At 41.3% G+C, this 16,834-nt stretch overlaps 1 protein-coding gene across 1 annotated transcript in view; it reads right to left on the bottom strand.

Annotated features, from left to right (window-relative positions):
• Prkar2a (protein kinase cAMP-dependent type II regulatory subunit alpha) overlaps window positions 1-16,834 on the bottom strand; it is a 56,846-nt gene that overhangs the window by 21,171 nt on the left and 18,841 nt on the right. The window contains exons 2-4 of the mRNA XM_027414595.2: window positions 11,311-11,346; window positions 7,612-7,664; window positions 1,854-1,937 (exon numbers count right to left, since the gene is read on the bottom strand). Of these exons, the coding sequence (XP_027270396.1) occupies window positions 1,854-1,937; window positions 7,612-7,664; window positions 11,311-11,346 (173 nt within the window). The remainder of the gene's footprint in view (window positions 1-1,853; window positions 1,938-7,611; window positions 7,665-11,310; window positions 11,347-16,834) is intronic.

The following is a 16,834-nucleotide window of genomic DNA, read 5'->3' as shown; positions in this document are numbered from 1 at the left end:
ATATCAGCTTTACACTGAGGTTAAAAATAGAGGCCAGGCCAGGTGGTGGTGGCACATGCCTTTAATCTCAGCACTCAGTAGGCAAAGGCAGGGGAAACTCTGTGAGTTGGAGGCCAGCCTGGTCTACAAATGAGTTCCAGGACAGCCAGGGCTTCATAGAGAAACCCTGTCTCAAAAAAAACTTAAAAATTTTTTTTTTGACAAATGGCTTTATTAACAATAAATAGAAAAGAAAGTCCCCTTTCCAATTATATGGCTGGGTCTTTCAGGTAAAACTAAGTTTTACAGTTCACCGAACTGTATGCCAGATAAACAGGATGTTCCTTTAGTTCATTGTCCTATTTTAGTCAATCTTGGACTAATAAGCTCTGAATAAAGTTGTGGGTAATCCTATAAGCCATATGGCCACTAACAGGCAGGCTAACAAATACCAGAAATGGTTGACTCCCTTTAGTTAGGAGCTCAGACCAGCCAGATTCCAGGAAGAGCTGTAGAGATGTTCAGTCTTTTCTAAGTGTTCAGTAGTAAGGGAACTCTATCCAATCTTCCTGGTGGTGGTATGGGATTCCCAGAAATAGGTCTAGTATCTCAGTCATTCATTTGGTTTTCAAAGTAGATGGCCTTCAAAGCAGAGGAGAAAACAAACTCTGAAGATTCCCTATTGCTATAGACAGGATGCTAAATTGGGGCTGGAGAGATGGCTCCGTGGGTAAAGTACAGGTACAACAGCGTGAGGATCTGAGTTCAAATCCCCAGCACCTGCATAAAACTCAGGCACAGATGTCCATCTACAACCCCAGCAATAGGTGGATTCCCAGTACTCAGTGGAAAGCCAGTATAGCTAACTGATAAGCAATGAATTCCATGTGAAACCCTGTCTCAAAAAGAAAGTGAAGGGCCAATCATGTGGCTCAGAAAGTAAAGGCATTTGCCGACAATCCTGATGACTTGAATTTGATCTCCAGGATTCCACATAGCAGAAGGAGTTGTCCTTTGACCTGCACATGTGTACCATGATATATGTACACACACACACACACACACACACACACACACCCCACAGAGAGAGAGAGAGAGAGAGAGAGAGAGAGAGAGAGAGAGAGAGAGAGACAGACAGACATTTGGCCATACATCTTGTGCCAAACTCTACAGATACACAAGCTACAAGAAGAGTCCCATATGTGAAACATAAACAATCACACACTTTGAGTGGATTGGCTGCTATGATAAGAAGAATCACACAGCAGCATCTCTATGGCAATCAATTCCTTTGCCAAATAAATTCAGAACCTCCAAACAAAACCAGGGTCATCTTACCTTGGTTTTTCTTAGCAGTGTAAGTAAAGTACACAGTTTCTAAATCATTGGAATCACTAAATGCATTTAAAAGTAATATCTTCAGTAGGTGTGGTAGTGTATGACTTTAATCTCTGTACTCAGGAGCTAGAGCAGGTAGATCTCTCTGAGTTTGAGGCCAGCCTGGTCTACATAGGGAGTTCTAGTGCTAGCCAAGGCTACATAATGAGACCCTGTCTTTATTTTTAAGGTTTCTCTGTAGCCCTGGCTGTAGACCAGGATGGCCTCAAACTCACAGAGATCCACCTACCTGTCTCAGCCTCCCTCATGCTGGGATTAAAGGCGTGTGCCACCATTGCCCAGCAGACTCTAACTTAAAACAAAACCACATCTTCATTATAGTGAGCAACACAAAAGCATTTTCTTTTTTGGTAAATAAATAAATCTTAAGATACATGCCTAATTCAACTGTGGCTAACATGCTAAAAACTGCTTAAATGCCAAACAGGAAAAAAGCTAAAATATCATAACAAAAATACTTTCAAAATTAATGTTACCTGATCAAGGTTTTTGAAAAGAAGAATATCTTTGCAAGCTTCCTGAAGCCTACATCTCTGCTCATCAGTTTTGGGATGAACCACCTGTTAATTGAAATAAAGCCAAGATAATTATTTTATTCCATTTGAAAATCATCCACTTAAAAATTAATGTATTTCTTTTTCCTAAAAGTACGGCGGGGGGGGGGATTTTTTTAAAAAAGCAAAATATGTTATATGTGGGTTCTTTTTAGAATTTATTTCACACAAATGAATAGTAAAAGGTATCAAATGGTTTAGGTAAGTACCAAGAATATGCTTCAGTTTTCACAGTAAATGTTCCGATTAGACATCAAATATGTATTTATTTCCTACCAAATTTTTTTTTAAATAACTCTCATTCTACAAAACCAGTAAGCAGTATGCTGCCATGGTGAGGCAATGTGAGAAGCACTGCCAGAGCCACCTGCTGTCTGTGTGGCGGGCAGTTATCAGCTATCCCCTGGGAGCCTCCAGAGTCTCATCTGGACAGCAGAGGGTTATAAACTGTTCCTTCAATAAATACTGTACATCTACTCAGTTAAAGGCACTCTCAGCTCTGGAGACAGAAGTGAACATATAGATAAAACTGTATTCCCTTACCTTGTATCAACACATAAAGTATGTTGGAGACTGACAAAGTTAAGGACAAAAGGTAGGCAAGGGACATAAATATGAGAGAATGTTTCTGACAGCTAGGTGAGGTCCCACTGAGAAAGTGACAACTGTGCTAAGATCTCAAAGCAGTACAACCTCAGAGAGAGTGGTGAGATCACTGTGGGAAGAGCAAGGCATCTTTTGGTGGGAGAATATGAATAGCAGATGTGACAGGTAACAGAGAGATGAGACTGACGCAGACAGGGAACGATCAGAACAAGCTGGTTGTGGTAGGGATGTCCAAACTCATAGTGGGACTATACACTGGTCATAGAATAAATGGAACTTTCTCTAACAGCTTGGGGGCCGTTTGAGGTTATCAATTCAGGAAGAGATCTAATATTTGAAGGATCACAAGGCTGTTAAAGTAGGTTTAGGATTAGGATTATAGTTAGGCCTAGAGGAAGCTGGGAAGCTTACACTATGGTTTGCACTAGGTGGTAACCAAGAAGATGCTAAGATGTTGGGGGATATTTGATCACACTGTGAGCCCAAGTTTGCATTTGCATTGATTAAATTAAATTAACCTTGAGTTAGGAGGTTGAGTTAGCAACTAGTTGATAGGAATTAATCATGGAGCAGCAGAGGGCAGCACCTGAGGAGACAGACACAGTAGGGAGGGGTTTTAAGGGGTAAGGTTTTGGTGGAGTGGAAGGAAGGGCTTTGGGGAGCCACCAGCAAGGAGAAAAGGCTAACTAGGTGCTACTCAATCTTTCTGAGCTAGCAGGTTTTAAAAAAATATTTATTTCTATTTATTTATTTATTTATTTATTTATTTATTTATTTATTTTGTGCTTTGCCTGTATGTATGTCTGTGTGAGGGTGTTGGGAACTGGCGTTACAGACAGGTGTGAGCTGCCATGTGGGGGCTGGGAATTGAATCCGGGTCTTCTGGAAGAGCAATCAGTTCTTTTAACTTCTGAGCCATTTATCTCTCCAGCCCCAGGCTAACAGGTTTTCAACCCAGTCTTTCAGTCTTTGAGTCTTGAGTTTTATTTATAAATAGAAAGATTTAGTTAAAGCTACCTTTAGCGACAGTGGCAGTGCCAGTGCCTGCAGGAAAAGAATTCCTGCCAGGTTGCAGCCTGAGCAGCCAAGCCACTGCCAGAAAAACAGGCTGGTAACTTCGGAGTTGCAATTGCTGGCTGAAAAATAGCAGTAGATTAAGGTGCAGCCACTGTGCTGAAGACAAAACACCAAGAAGTAGAGAAGTTTGGATAGATTTTGAAGGCAGAGTACACTAAATTTATTGAAAAAAATTAGATGATTAAAAAAAAAAAAAGCAAGAAGAGTTAAGGATGATACCAAATGAACAATGCTGGTATGATTTACGATGGGAAAAACTGAGTAGAAAATATTTTTAAATTATTTTTATTTTTAAGCCAGGTGGTGGTGGCGTACACCTTTAGTCCCAGCACTTGGGAGGCAGACGCAGGTGGATCTCTGTTCGAGACCAGCCTGGTCTACAAGAGCTAGTTCCAGGACAGCCTCCAAAGCCACAGAGAAACCCTGTCTCAAAAAACAAACAAATTTTTTTTTTTAATTTTTGTGTGCACACGCACGCACGCACGCACGCACGCACGCACGCACGCACATCAGTGTATAGCTAGGTGCCATGTAAGAGCAGGTGCTCCAAAAGCCATTGTTGTCCACAGCTGGAATTATAAGGCAGTTGAGAACCACCTGTTGTAGATACTGGAATTGAACCTGGTTCCTCTGCAAGAGCAGCAGATTCTCTTAACCACTGAGCCATCTCTCCAGCCTAGAAAGAGTATTTTCAAATAATCAGAGGAATTCATGTTGTCTACTGACATCTATGTGGAGATGGTAATTAACAGCTATATAAGCTGCAGTTAACATACCAATTATTAATAATAGTAATTTACAAACTAGTTGTTATAAGGATTAAATAATATATGTAGTTTCTAAAACAGTACCTTAAATTCACTTAGTAGGTGCTTCAAAACTATTACCATTATTATAAACAAAAATGTTTACTGAACTAAAAAGAAATGTTACAGCCTAACATTGATATTGTGATTGAGAGACCTATTAAGCTACTTCCTAAGCATGGTTTTTACCAGGAATAAATACATTAAATTTGTGTATGAGGAGCTGGATCAGCAGGCAAAAGTGCTTGCTATGGTAGACTGACAACCTGAGTTTAATCTCCAGAACCCACATAAAGGTGAAAAGAGGAAACCAACATCATATGTATGCAACAGGTAATTAGAAAAAAATGTTTTAAGTTTGAAAAGTCATCAAGAATTTTACAATATCCAGAGTTTAATTTTTTTCAAGTTTGTACACCTCTAATAATCACTCAATGGTAGCACTTTTTTATTGTTTATACATGTTTGTTTATTGAGACAAGGTCTCACAATGTATCCTTGGCTGGCCTGGAATCTCTTTATGTAGGGAAGGCCAGCCTCAAATTCACAGAGCTCTGACTGCCCCTGCTAATGGAGTTCTGGGACTAAAGGTATGCATCACCACATCTGGCACATACTGTTACTAAGTGCTTCAGAAATCCTTCCTAGGTTACTCATTTTAAGGAATGCATGACCACAGAAGTGTCTTTTATAATACCACTCTTTTGGGATGCTCCCTGAGCCAAGACACACAGGGGTGGGCCTAGGCCCTATCCCAAAGGATACAATAGACTCTGATGACAACCTATGGAAGGTCTCACCCTCCAGGGGGAGCAGAAAGGATATGGGATAGGTAGGGTTTTAGTTGGGGGAGGGGGGTGGTAGGGGAGGATGGGGAGGGAGAGGGAACTGGAATTGATATGTAAAACAATCTTGTTTCTAATTCAAATAAAAAAAAAAATTAGCCGGGCTTTGGTGGTGCCTTTAGTCCCAGCACTCGGGAGGCAAAGGCAGGCGGATCTCTGTGAGTTCGAGGCCAGCCTGGTCTCCAGAAAGAAAAAAAAATAACCAGGAAAAAAAAAATAATACCACTCTTTTAAAAATGAAAGTTCATACTTTCTTTTGTAAACATAATTTATTTTAATTATTCAAAAGTTTTAGAATGGGGGTTCTGCTGAGGCTGGAGAGATGGCTCAGGAGTTAATATTGGCTGCTCTTCCAGAAGATCTGAATTCAATTCCCAGCACCCACAAAGCAAATCAAAACTCCAGTCCCAGGGGATCTGAGGCCCTCTTCTGTTCTTTGTTAGTACCAGGCATACATGCAGGCTACACACTCATACATAATTTAAAACAAAACTGGGGCTGAAGAAATGGGTGCAAGGTTAAGAGCACTTGTTTCTCTTTCAGAGGATTTGGGTTTGGTTCTCAGAACCCATGTAGTAGTTCACAACAAACTGTAACTCCAGTTCTAGGGGATTCAATGCCTTCTTTTGATCTCCACAGGAACCAGGCAGACATGTGGTCCTTATATATGAAAGTAAAAATTCTTTTACATAAAAATAAATAAATCTAAAACCCTGAACTTTAAAACAATAAACCAGGCAGGACAGTGGTGGTACACGCCTTTAATTCCAGCACTTGGGAGGCAAAGGCAGGCAAACCTCTAGGCCAGCCTGGTGTACAGAGTACCAGGGCAGCTAGAGCTACACAGAGAAACCCTCTCTAGAAAAAACATAGTCAACTAGGATCCTATCACAGCCATGGTTACAATCTAGGGTACACTCTTTGAGGTATAAGTCTCTGCAGAAAAATACAAACAGACAAATGCATTAATTATTTTTATTTTACAAAATTAATTATAAAATTAAGAAGTACCAGGGGCTGGAGAGATGGCTCAGAGGTTAAGAGCACTGACTGCTCTTCCAGAAGTCCTGAGTTCAATTCCCAGCAACCACATGTTGGCTCACAACCATCCATTATGAGATCTGATGCCCTCTTCTGGTGTGCAGATATACTTGGAAGCAGAATGTTGTATATACAATAAATAAATAAAATCTTAAAAAAAAAAAAAGATTCAACTGAAAAAAAATTTAAGAAGTACCTCATTTAAACATGTATGTTATGGCATTCAATCCTGTTCTATACAATTATTTTCAATGACTATAGATTATTTTCCTTTGAATATTACATAATGCAGCCCTAGGTGATAATCCTTTTATTAAAAAGAGCCATTTTAGGTTTTTTTCCATATCCATTTGTGAATCCTTGGGAAGAATTCTACCTAGTACTTGCTGAGTCTGATTATGTCTAAGGCTTCTGCAATGCCAGTCAGGTGCTCCTCACCAAACTCTCAACCAGGGCAGGTTTCAATCAACTGCACAAAAATGGCAGCCCATAAGTACTTTTACATTTTATTTCCATTTATTTATTTACTTACTTACTTATTTTGGATTCTTGAGACAGGGTTTCTCTGTGTAGCTTTGGAGCCTATCCTGGAACTCGCTCTGGAGACCAGGATGGCCTCGAACTCACAGAGATCCGCCTGCCTCTGCCTCCTGAGTGCTGGGACTAAAGGTGTGCGCCACCAACACCCAGCTAGAATTTATTTTTATCAGTCACAAAACATTAAGTCTGTCTTCAGTGTTTTTCATACAAAATGTGTTCTTTCTCTTCCTTCCTCTGCTCTCCATCCCCTTTGTCCCCTCCCCAACTCCATCTTTGCACCCTCAGTGACCTCTTTGTCATTTTCACATCACAGATGTCCTTTTGCCCTCCTTCTTAACCTCTCTCTACACCTTTTTTTTTGTTTGGTTTGGGTTTTGGTTTTGGTTTTTCAAGACAGGGTTTCTCTGTGGCTTTGGAGGCTGTCCTGGAACTGCTCTTGTAGATCAGGCTGGCCTCGAACTCACAGAGATCCGCCTGCCTCTGCCTCCCAAGTGCTGGGACTAAAGGCGTGCGCCACCAATGCCCGGCCTTTCTCTACACCTTACTCCTCTGTTGTGGTTGCTATTTAGCTTTCAGGTCTACACACTCCCTCACACGGGCATGCAAACATTATAAGCTAGGGTCTGCATATGAGAGAGCATGTGACCTCTCGCTGAGATTTTAATTCATACATACTTTCACTATTAGTGATTCAACTGAGGTATGTAGCAGATGAGAATTAGCAGAAAATACAATTCTACATAACACTTTAGCTTTAGTTCTTACCTTTGGTTCAGTATCTTCCTCTTCTTCATCAGGATTATAGGATTCTGCACAGACTAAAATTGGAGAGAGAGGAAAAAGGAAGTTATAAAACATGTGATTTTAGGAAAAAAGAAGTATGGGGTGTCACGTGTATGCCAGAGGGTGCCTTTCTCACTCACTCTACACCTTATTTGTCTGCTCAGTATGTACATACGTACGCACTTATGTATTTGTCTGTTTAGTATGTACATACGTATGTATGTGTGTATTTGAGTCAGAGTTTCACTACTATGTAGCTCTGGCTGACTTGGTCCTCACTATGTAGACCAGGATGGCCTCAAAGACCCACCTACTTCTGCCTCCTGAGTGCTGGGACTAAAGATATGTGCCACTGCCCCAGGCCTCCACCTTAGTTTCTGAGATGGTCTCTAACTGGAGCTCACAGACTCAGACAGGCTGACTGGCCACTTGTCTCCACCTCCCCCAGCACTGAAATTATAGATGTGTGCTGCCACACTTAGACTTTATGTGGGTGCTAGGGACCCTCAAACTTACATTAAAACATGTCCCAGGCTAGCCATCTGTCTAACTCTCTTCTTCATTTTATAAATAAGTCCTATTTTCTTATGACCTTAAATAACTTTTTTAAAGACCATTTTTCAATATAATCATATTGACATGGCTTCAACATATAGCTTTGATGGGGAGGCATAATCCTATTTCATTGGCTTTCTAGATTACATTAAACAACTGTTAGTGACATTTCAGTTTAAGATAACTATGGGGAAAAAAACACAGCACACTACTTTTAATACATTTTAAACATGTAAGCCTTACAAGGCAGTAGCATTTAGTAAAGAGCATTATCACTTAGGAATAAGTGACTGACACAGTACCAGATTCCCAGTAAACTAGCCCGTCAGTCATTACTAGTCAGAATACTCACTGCATAGACACACAGATGCTAACACAGATTTCTGTTAATGTGCTTTAAAGCTTCAACATACATAAGAAGTCTAAGTTTTCCCTTTTATTTTTAATGAATGAAATTTTTGTTTTTTGTTTTTCCAAGACAAGGTTTCTCTGTGGTTTTGGAGGCTGTCCTGGAAGCAGCTCTTGTAGACCAGGCTGGTCTTGAACTCACAGAGATCCACCTGCCTCTGCCTCCCAAGTGCTGGGAATAAAGGCGTGCACCACCACTGCCTGGCTATGAATGGAATTTTTTTTTAATTTTATTTATTTAGTATGTATACAGTATTCTGCCTGCATGTATCTCTTCATGCCAGAAGAGGGCACCAGATCTCATTACAGATGGCTGTGACCCACCATGTGGGTGCTGGGAATTGAACCCAGGTCCTCTGGAAGAGCAGTCAGTCAGTGCTCTTAACCTCTGAGCCATCTCTCCAGCCCACGATGAATGAAAATTTCAAACTGATAGACTTATACATTTCAAAGACAGTTAACACTAATTTGGAACTGTATCAAAAAAGGGGTTGGAGAGATGGCTCAGTAGTTAGGAGCACTGGCTGCTTTTCCAGAGGACCCAGTTTCAATTCCTATCACCCACATGGCAGCTCACAGTTGTCTGTAACTCCAGTTCCATGGGATCTGATGCCCTTATATAGACATTCGTGCAGGAAAAATACCAATGTACATAAATTTAAAAATAAGAAAGAAAGAAAGGAAGGAAGGAAGGAAGGAAGGAAGGAAGGAAGGAAGGAAGGAAGGAAGAAAGAAGTAAACACTTAGAGCAAGCAGGTATGGTAGTGTGTGTTTGCATTCCAGAACCCGGAAGGCTGTGGACCAGAAGACTGCCATGAGTTCAACACCAGTCTAGGCTACATACCAAGAACTGTCTCAAAAACAAACAAAAGAAAGCAGTGTTTTAAAAATTCATGAATCCTTCTTGTGCTACCTACTGAGTCCCTGTCTCAAATAAACCAAAGAAAAATACCACCAACAAAAAACTTATTTAAAAAATAATTTGGGGAGGGCTGGAGAGATGGCTCAGATGTTAAGAGTACTGGCTGCTCTTCCAGAGGTCCTGAGTTAAATTCCCAGCAACCACATGGTGGCTCACAACCATCTGTTATGAGATCTGGTGCCCTCTGCTGGTGTGCAGATATACATGGAAGCAGAATGTTGTATACATAATAAATAAATAAATAAATAAATAAATAAATAAATAAAATCTTTAAAAAAATTGGGGGAGTTGGAGAAATGGTTCGGTGGTTAAGTGTACTGGCTGCTCTTCTAGAGAATCAGGTTCAGTTCCCACCATTCATAGGGCACCTCACTCACAGCTGACTGTAACTTTAGTTCCAGGGTTCCAATACCCTCTTTTTGGCCCTCTTGGGAAGCAGGAAATCATTTGGTTCACAGACATGTATGTGAACACAACACCCATAGCATGAAATAAAAATAAATACATTTTTTTGTGAGGGGGGTTCAAGGAAGGATTTCTTTGTGAAGCCCTGGCTGTGCTGGAACTCACTCTGGAGACCAGGCTGGCCTCAGACTCACAGTGATCCACCTGCCTCTGCCTCCCGAGTGCTGTGATTAAATGTGTGCACTAGCACTGCCCAGCACTAAATATTTTAAAAATAATAATTTGGGACTTTTGATTTCCAGAGTCACAAATATTGACCCTACCACACCCCTGCTTTGTAGGGGTCTTTTTCTCTGCATGCATTGCTGTGTGTGGTTCTTCACCTTAAATAAAAAGTATTTTATATCTGTTGGAAAAAATAATATAACTTGGACCATAATACATAACAAAAAATGTTATCAAGCTAGTCCCATTAAGAAAACAAAAAACCAGATAGCTGGGGATTTAGCTCAGTTGGTAGAGTACAAAGTTCCATCCCCAACACTAACTAAATGGTAGGCATGCCTATAATTCAAGTACTCAGTACTGTGTGAGAGCATCAGAAGCTCAAAGTCATCCTTGGACTCAAGGGGTAATGGGAAAGCCTGGGGCACATGAGACCCTGACTCAAAGAAGGAAGGGTGGGGGGAATGCAAACAGATTTTCTGTATTCTGAAAGAATTAATTTTTGTGACCTATAAGAACATCAAATAAGCCGGGCGTTGGTGGCGCATGCCTTTAATCCCAGCACGGGAGGCAGAGGCAGGCAGATCTCTGTGAGTTCAAGACTAGCCTGGTCTCCAGAGTGAGTGCCAGGATAGGCTCCAAAGCTACACAGAGAAACCCTGTCTCGAAAAACAAAAACAAAAACAAACAAAAAAAATCAAATAAAATGAGCTGAAGTTCTATTCACAACTAAATTGCCTGCTCTTGATAGTGTAGTGCAAAAGAGGCATATCCGGGATACCTTTTCCCTGGAGCCCTATCCATATACTGCCTCTAAAAAGAGAAAAGGCCAAGACAGTGTTTAGTCTCTCACCAGAGAACACCATTTTCCATGCTGGAACTAAAATATAATTCTAGTGACTCAAAAACTCATGAGAAAATTTAATGGCAGTATAATCTAGGATGCTAAAAACAGCAACATGAAGAATCATTTTGGAAATAATTTTTTATTTGTAAATATAGAAAAATATTATGACACAGATGCAAACAGAGGTAGTTTTACTTTAGTATAATAAATATATATACTGCTAGTTTATCTTTTCAGTTTAGAAATGAATTATTTTCACTTATGATATTCCTATCTTGAAATAGAATTTTAGTCATATGTCATAAAAAAGAGTACATACCTGATACTCGTCTAGAAAATCTGCCAGGAGTCGGAACTGTGGGGGAAAGAAGTTAACATTTAGTCATCATCATTGGATCACGTGCCTCCTCTTCTTACCCCTGCTTTCTGCAGCCATCTCTGATAGTAGAACTGACCACCCACAATCACTGGTGAGTTAGTCCATGCTCTTCCATAGTCGACCACAAATTATTGTTACTCAATATGATCATATAAAGACAATATTAAAAATACTTTCCTGACAATGGTGGCACATGCCTTGAGAAGCAGGGGCAGGCAGATCTCTCTCAGAGTTCAAGGCCAGTCTGGTCTACAGAATGAGTTCCAGGATAGCCAAGGCTACACAGAGAAACCCTGTCTTGAAAAAAAAAAGGAAAGAAAGAAAGAGAAAAAAAATACTTCCCTAAAAAGAAAAGTCCTTTATAACTTCAATGCTCCAAGACCTGAGTTGGGCAGCTCACAAGACTGTCCTCTTCTGGCTTCTAGGGGCACCAGTGTATGCATACGTAGTGTATGTAGCTAAGGGTAACCTGGAACTTACCTGTACATATACTCTCCCCCACCCATGTCTCTCTTTCTGTCTCTGTCTCCATCTCTCTCTCTCACACACACACACACAATTTAAATTTTCTTTGGGGATTTTATTTTTTATGTATATAGGTGTTTTGCCTGAATGTGTATCTATGTACCATATACATGTTTACCTGGTGCCCACAGAGGCCAGAAGACGACACTGGACCCCGTAGAAAGGTAGTTCAGACAGTTTGAGCCACCAAGTGGATGCTAGGAATTGAACTCAGGTTCTTATGAAGAGCAGTCAGTGCTCTCAACCACCAAGCCTGATAACCTGAATTTCATTCCTATAAATCAATATGGTGGAAAGAGAACTCTTGGAAGATGTCCTCTGACCTGTAAACACATGCTGTGACACATATTTGTCCCTGACAATAAATAAACGCAACTATAAAGAATATATATGGCACTGGAGAGATGACTCAGCAGTTACTTTCGAGATCTTGGCATTCTGCCCCATCTCCACCAGCCAGCCTGCAGCTCTGGTCACTGAACAATTTCTAGAGGCACATGGTACCTCTTCAAGTACAGACAGCATCCTCTCTGTGTTCTCAGCAGTCTGAGGCTCTCTACCATAAGCTAGAACACAGGACCTGATGAACATGAATGCTACAATTTCACCTGCTTTCACAAGAAATGCCAAATTAAATACTCTATCATGGATCCTCCTGGCCCACCTCTGCTACATTGCTGAGGATGAGAATGAGAAGATTGTGGGCTATGCCCTAGCCAAAATGAAGGAGGATCTGATTCTGATTCCCCATGGACATGTACCTTGGCCTGACCCAGAAGCTGATGGACTAGACCTTACCTTTAATGCTTAGCACAGCAGAGCTGACCCTATTAACAGGGGTACGGATGAACCATCCAAGAATGTGAGCATGGAAGATCTGGCTACGCACCTCATCTGCCATATGGGGGTGTGGGTGGAGAAGCAATGCTGTTCCCCTGCCCATATTGAGCTGCCTGTAATGGGTGGGAGAGCTGGCCCTGTCCCTGGCCTGGGCTACACAGTAGAGCAGGCCCTGATGGTCCAGGAGTGGGAGAGCCAACCTTGCGGGCATGAAAGCAGGGGAACTGGCCCTGCCCCCTTGCTCACTGTCGAAAGGGGTGGTGAACTAGCCCTTAAAATGCTGGAGAACTCACCCTGGTGGTGAGGATGGGAGAGAACTGGCAGGCTGACCAACCCAGGCCCAGAACCAAGATTATGAGTTAGCCCACCTCAACACCTAACCCATCTATGATCTGCAGGAGAACATGAAGGAGCCAGTCCTGCAGACACAGCAACAACAGGATATCCAAGAGGAGTCCCAGGGAATGCCCAGCATCAATAGTGTAGCAGAAAACAGAGAGTCTGAACCAGAGCCTTTGCAATGAAGACTTGCAAGTAAAGACATATGGAAAAAAAGGGTTACTGTGTGACTCACTGGGTCACACTACAGCTTCCATTATGAGATTTTCCCTTTTTTCTTTCAAATTTTATTGGGGGGGGTTTGCAAAGGCAGAGGGTGGATATGAAGGGACAGGGACAGGGAAATAAATGAATGGGTACGATGTGAAAGACACAAAGAATAAATAAAGCTGGGTGGTGGTGGCGCACACCAGCACCTAGAGGAAGAGGCAGGCTGATCTCTGTGAGTTTGAGGCCAGCCTGGTCTACAGAGTGAGCTCCAGGACAGGCTACAAAGCTACAGAGAAACCCTGTCTCAAAAAACTAATATGATAGATAGATAGATAGATAGATAGATAGATAGATAGATACATAGATACATAGATAGATACATAGATAGATAGATAAAATTTTAGTGTTAGGCCAGATGTGGTGGCATGTACCTTTAGTCCCAACACTAGAGAGTTTTCAGAGGCAGGTAGTGTGATCTGCAAAAGTTAAGTTGCATGTCAGTCAGCGCTACATAGTGAGACTCTGTCTCAAAACAAACAAAAACTTTCAGTGCCATCTACATATCCTTGCATGTCAGGAATAGCAAACAAGTCTGGCATCAAACGTGGAGGCTTGAATATCCAAACATAGGGCCTGAGAGAGCTAAGAGAAGCTCTGGACAGGAAGTCAGATGTGGCTTCCTCATCCTGCAGGCAGGCTGGTGCTTGGCTTACAGAGGCATGGCTTGAGCCAGCCAGCACCGTGTGCCAGCGCCATGCACTAAGCTGAGCCATGCAGCGGCTGACAGGGCAGTTTAAGATTTGTCTCACTTGGTCAGAGAATGCGCAGATGTTAAGTAAAGCCAGGTCCAGACACTGAGAACCTCTAAAAAGGACAGTATGTTTAAAAATATGCTTAGATGCTGAAGAAAAGAAAATGAGTATAGACAGTCATAGAAAAAATTGTTTAAAAATAATGAAGTTGGGGCTAGAGAGATGGCTCAGTGATTAAGAGCACTGGCTGCTCTTCCAGAGGTCCTGAGTTCAACTCCCAACAACCACATGGTGGCTGAAAACCATTTATAATGAGATCCGATGCCTTCTTCTGGCTTGCAGGCCTACATGCAGGCAGAACACTGAATACATAGTAAATAAATAAATCTCTTTTTAAAAAATGAAGTGTTGCCAGGTGTTGGTGGCGCACGCCTTTAATCCTGGCACTTGGGAGGCAGAGGCAGACGGATCTCTGTGAGTTTGAGACCAGCCTGATCTACAAGAGCTAGTTCCAGGACAGTCTCCAAATGCCATAGAGAAACCCTGTCTCAAAAAACCAAAAAATGAAGTGTCTAAAGAGAGAGTAAAACAATATTTAAAAAAAAAAAAAGCCACACAAAAGGAAATACACAAGGCATCTGGATCCTGTATAGTGCTTTGTTGATTCTGAATTTTTTAAATGCTAATGTACAAAAACCAATAGCTACTGAGAGACACTAGGTTATGAAAACTACTAAATTAAACCTATATATATATATATATATATTATTTTAAAGATTTTATTTATTCATTATGTATATACAATATTCTGCTTCCATGTATATCTCCACACCAGAAGAGGGCACCAGATCTCATAATGGATGGTTGTGAGCCACCATGTGGTTGCTGGGAATTGAACTCAGGACCTCAGGTAGTGCTCTTAACCTCTGAGCCATCTCTCCAGCCCCCCCACCCTATATATTTTAAAAATGTCTTAATTTCAAAATGGAAATTGAAAAATATGTTGCATTGGGGGGGGTTATGCCTTTGTTTCCACAGGAAACAAAAAGTTACAGTTCTCTTCAAAATTAAGGAAGATCAGATATGATTGGGGGAGACCCCCCTCAGAAAATCTTGACTGAAAATCTTGACCATAGACATGAAGAAAGAAACCAAGAAAGACTACAGGACAGGTGATGTATAAGGCATGAATAAAGGTTTGGTTATAAGCCCAAACAGACTTACAAAGTTGACAGATGCTTTTTTACCTGCTCAAACATAGAACAAAAAAATCTTTAACTGACTTATGTACACTGCACAGTCCATCCTTGTGTTAATGCAGATATACATGCTACCTTTAAAAGTTTACGTGTTGCAGAAAAAAGGTCTAAACACCAATGAAGACAAGTAGCCCAGGTGATCCAGCCTCTCAAAATGCCTCTTTGCAGTTTCCTCAAAATTCTGTAACCAGAACTGAGATGGTTCAGCCTCACACACTATCCAGCCAAAACTTCTGATAAGCCTTACGCTTTCTCATCAGAAACTAAACAAAAAATAATACAGCTAGCTCTCCCATGACTTGACCATTATCTCAATTTTCTCAGGGTGCCCTAAAGATGCTGTTGCTCCCAGACAACAGGAAGCAGCCTAGAGAACACTACATCCACATTACATGGGTGGGTGGGTGGCTTTTGGTTATGGATGTTTGTCATCATTTGGGGGGAGTGGCTATAAGTTGTTATTGTTAATGGTCAGGAAAAAAGCTGAACAAAGGAGATTAGATTCAGGGATCTTTCCATATGGAGTTTGCTTTCATTGTGGCAAAGTTAGCCACTGGGCAAAGAAACTGCTCTTGCCTCAGCTGCTGGCAGGCAGAATGCTGTCCAAATTGGACAAGCAGGACACAAAAGAAGACAACTGCTGAACTTTGCCAAGACAGGGTAGGACGGTCCTTTAAAATTCCTGTTTCACAGAAAAGTCTGTAAGATATTCTAGGCCTGTAGGCTGAAGATGGATGTCCAGGTAGCCAGCAGTTTCTCATAGTTTTGGAAGCTGCTTCCTCAGCACTCACTTTTTATTTACTCAGGTAATATTCTATCCTTCTTGGGCCTCTGATAGAGTTGAAGGTGAGATAGTTACAGTTACAGTTTTCTTTCCTACCAAATTCAGAAAAGAAACTTACATAAGAAATGTAAAAATATGAACTTGAGAAACAAAAGCTTAAGTTGTTTATCTAAGAAAATATTTTAAGGTCTAAAACAATATTATTAGGATGGCAATAAAAATGATTTAGATATAAAATGTTAAATTCATCAAGATAGAATAGATAGCCGGGTGGTAGTGGTGCACGCCTTTAATCCCAGCACTCGGGAGGCTGAGCCAGGTGGATCTCTGTGAGACAGGCTTTCTCTGTGTATCCCTGGCAGTCCTGGCACTAGCTGTGTAGACCAGGCTGGTCTTGAACTCACAGAGATCAGTGTGTGCTTCTGCTGCTGCTGCTGCTGCTGACGCCAATGCCACAGCCATCGCCACCACTGCCACCAGCTAACCTGAAACTGTTTTACCCTATCCCTCCAAGCATGTTTATCTCTTCATTATAAAGTATTGGAGCTCTCTAACATTCACATGTACAGCAGTATAGTCTTACTGATGAAACCTCCCATGTTTTCCTTGAGCCCTGTCTTCCTGGTAACGGTTTAGCAGACAGAAGTAGAGGCAGCCTCAGCTTACTTCAGTGGTTTCTCTCCAGCACTGGACACACTGACTGTCTCTAGTAGCTTGACGATAGGCTTGGCATAGTAGGAAAATAGATATGACTT

Source organism: Cricetulus griseus, chromosome 4 (genome assembly GCF_003668045.3).
Source record: "Cricetulus griseus strain 17A/GY chromosome 4, alternate assembly CriGri-PICRH-1.0, whole genome shotgun sequence".
NCBI lineage: Eukaryota > Metazoa > Chordata > Mammalia > Rodentia > Cricetidae > Cricetulus > Cricetulus griseus.
This window is presented reverse-complemented; position numbering and strand designations above follow the sequence as displayed.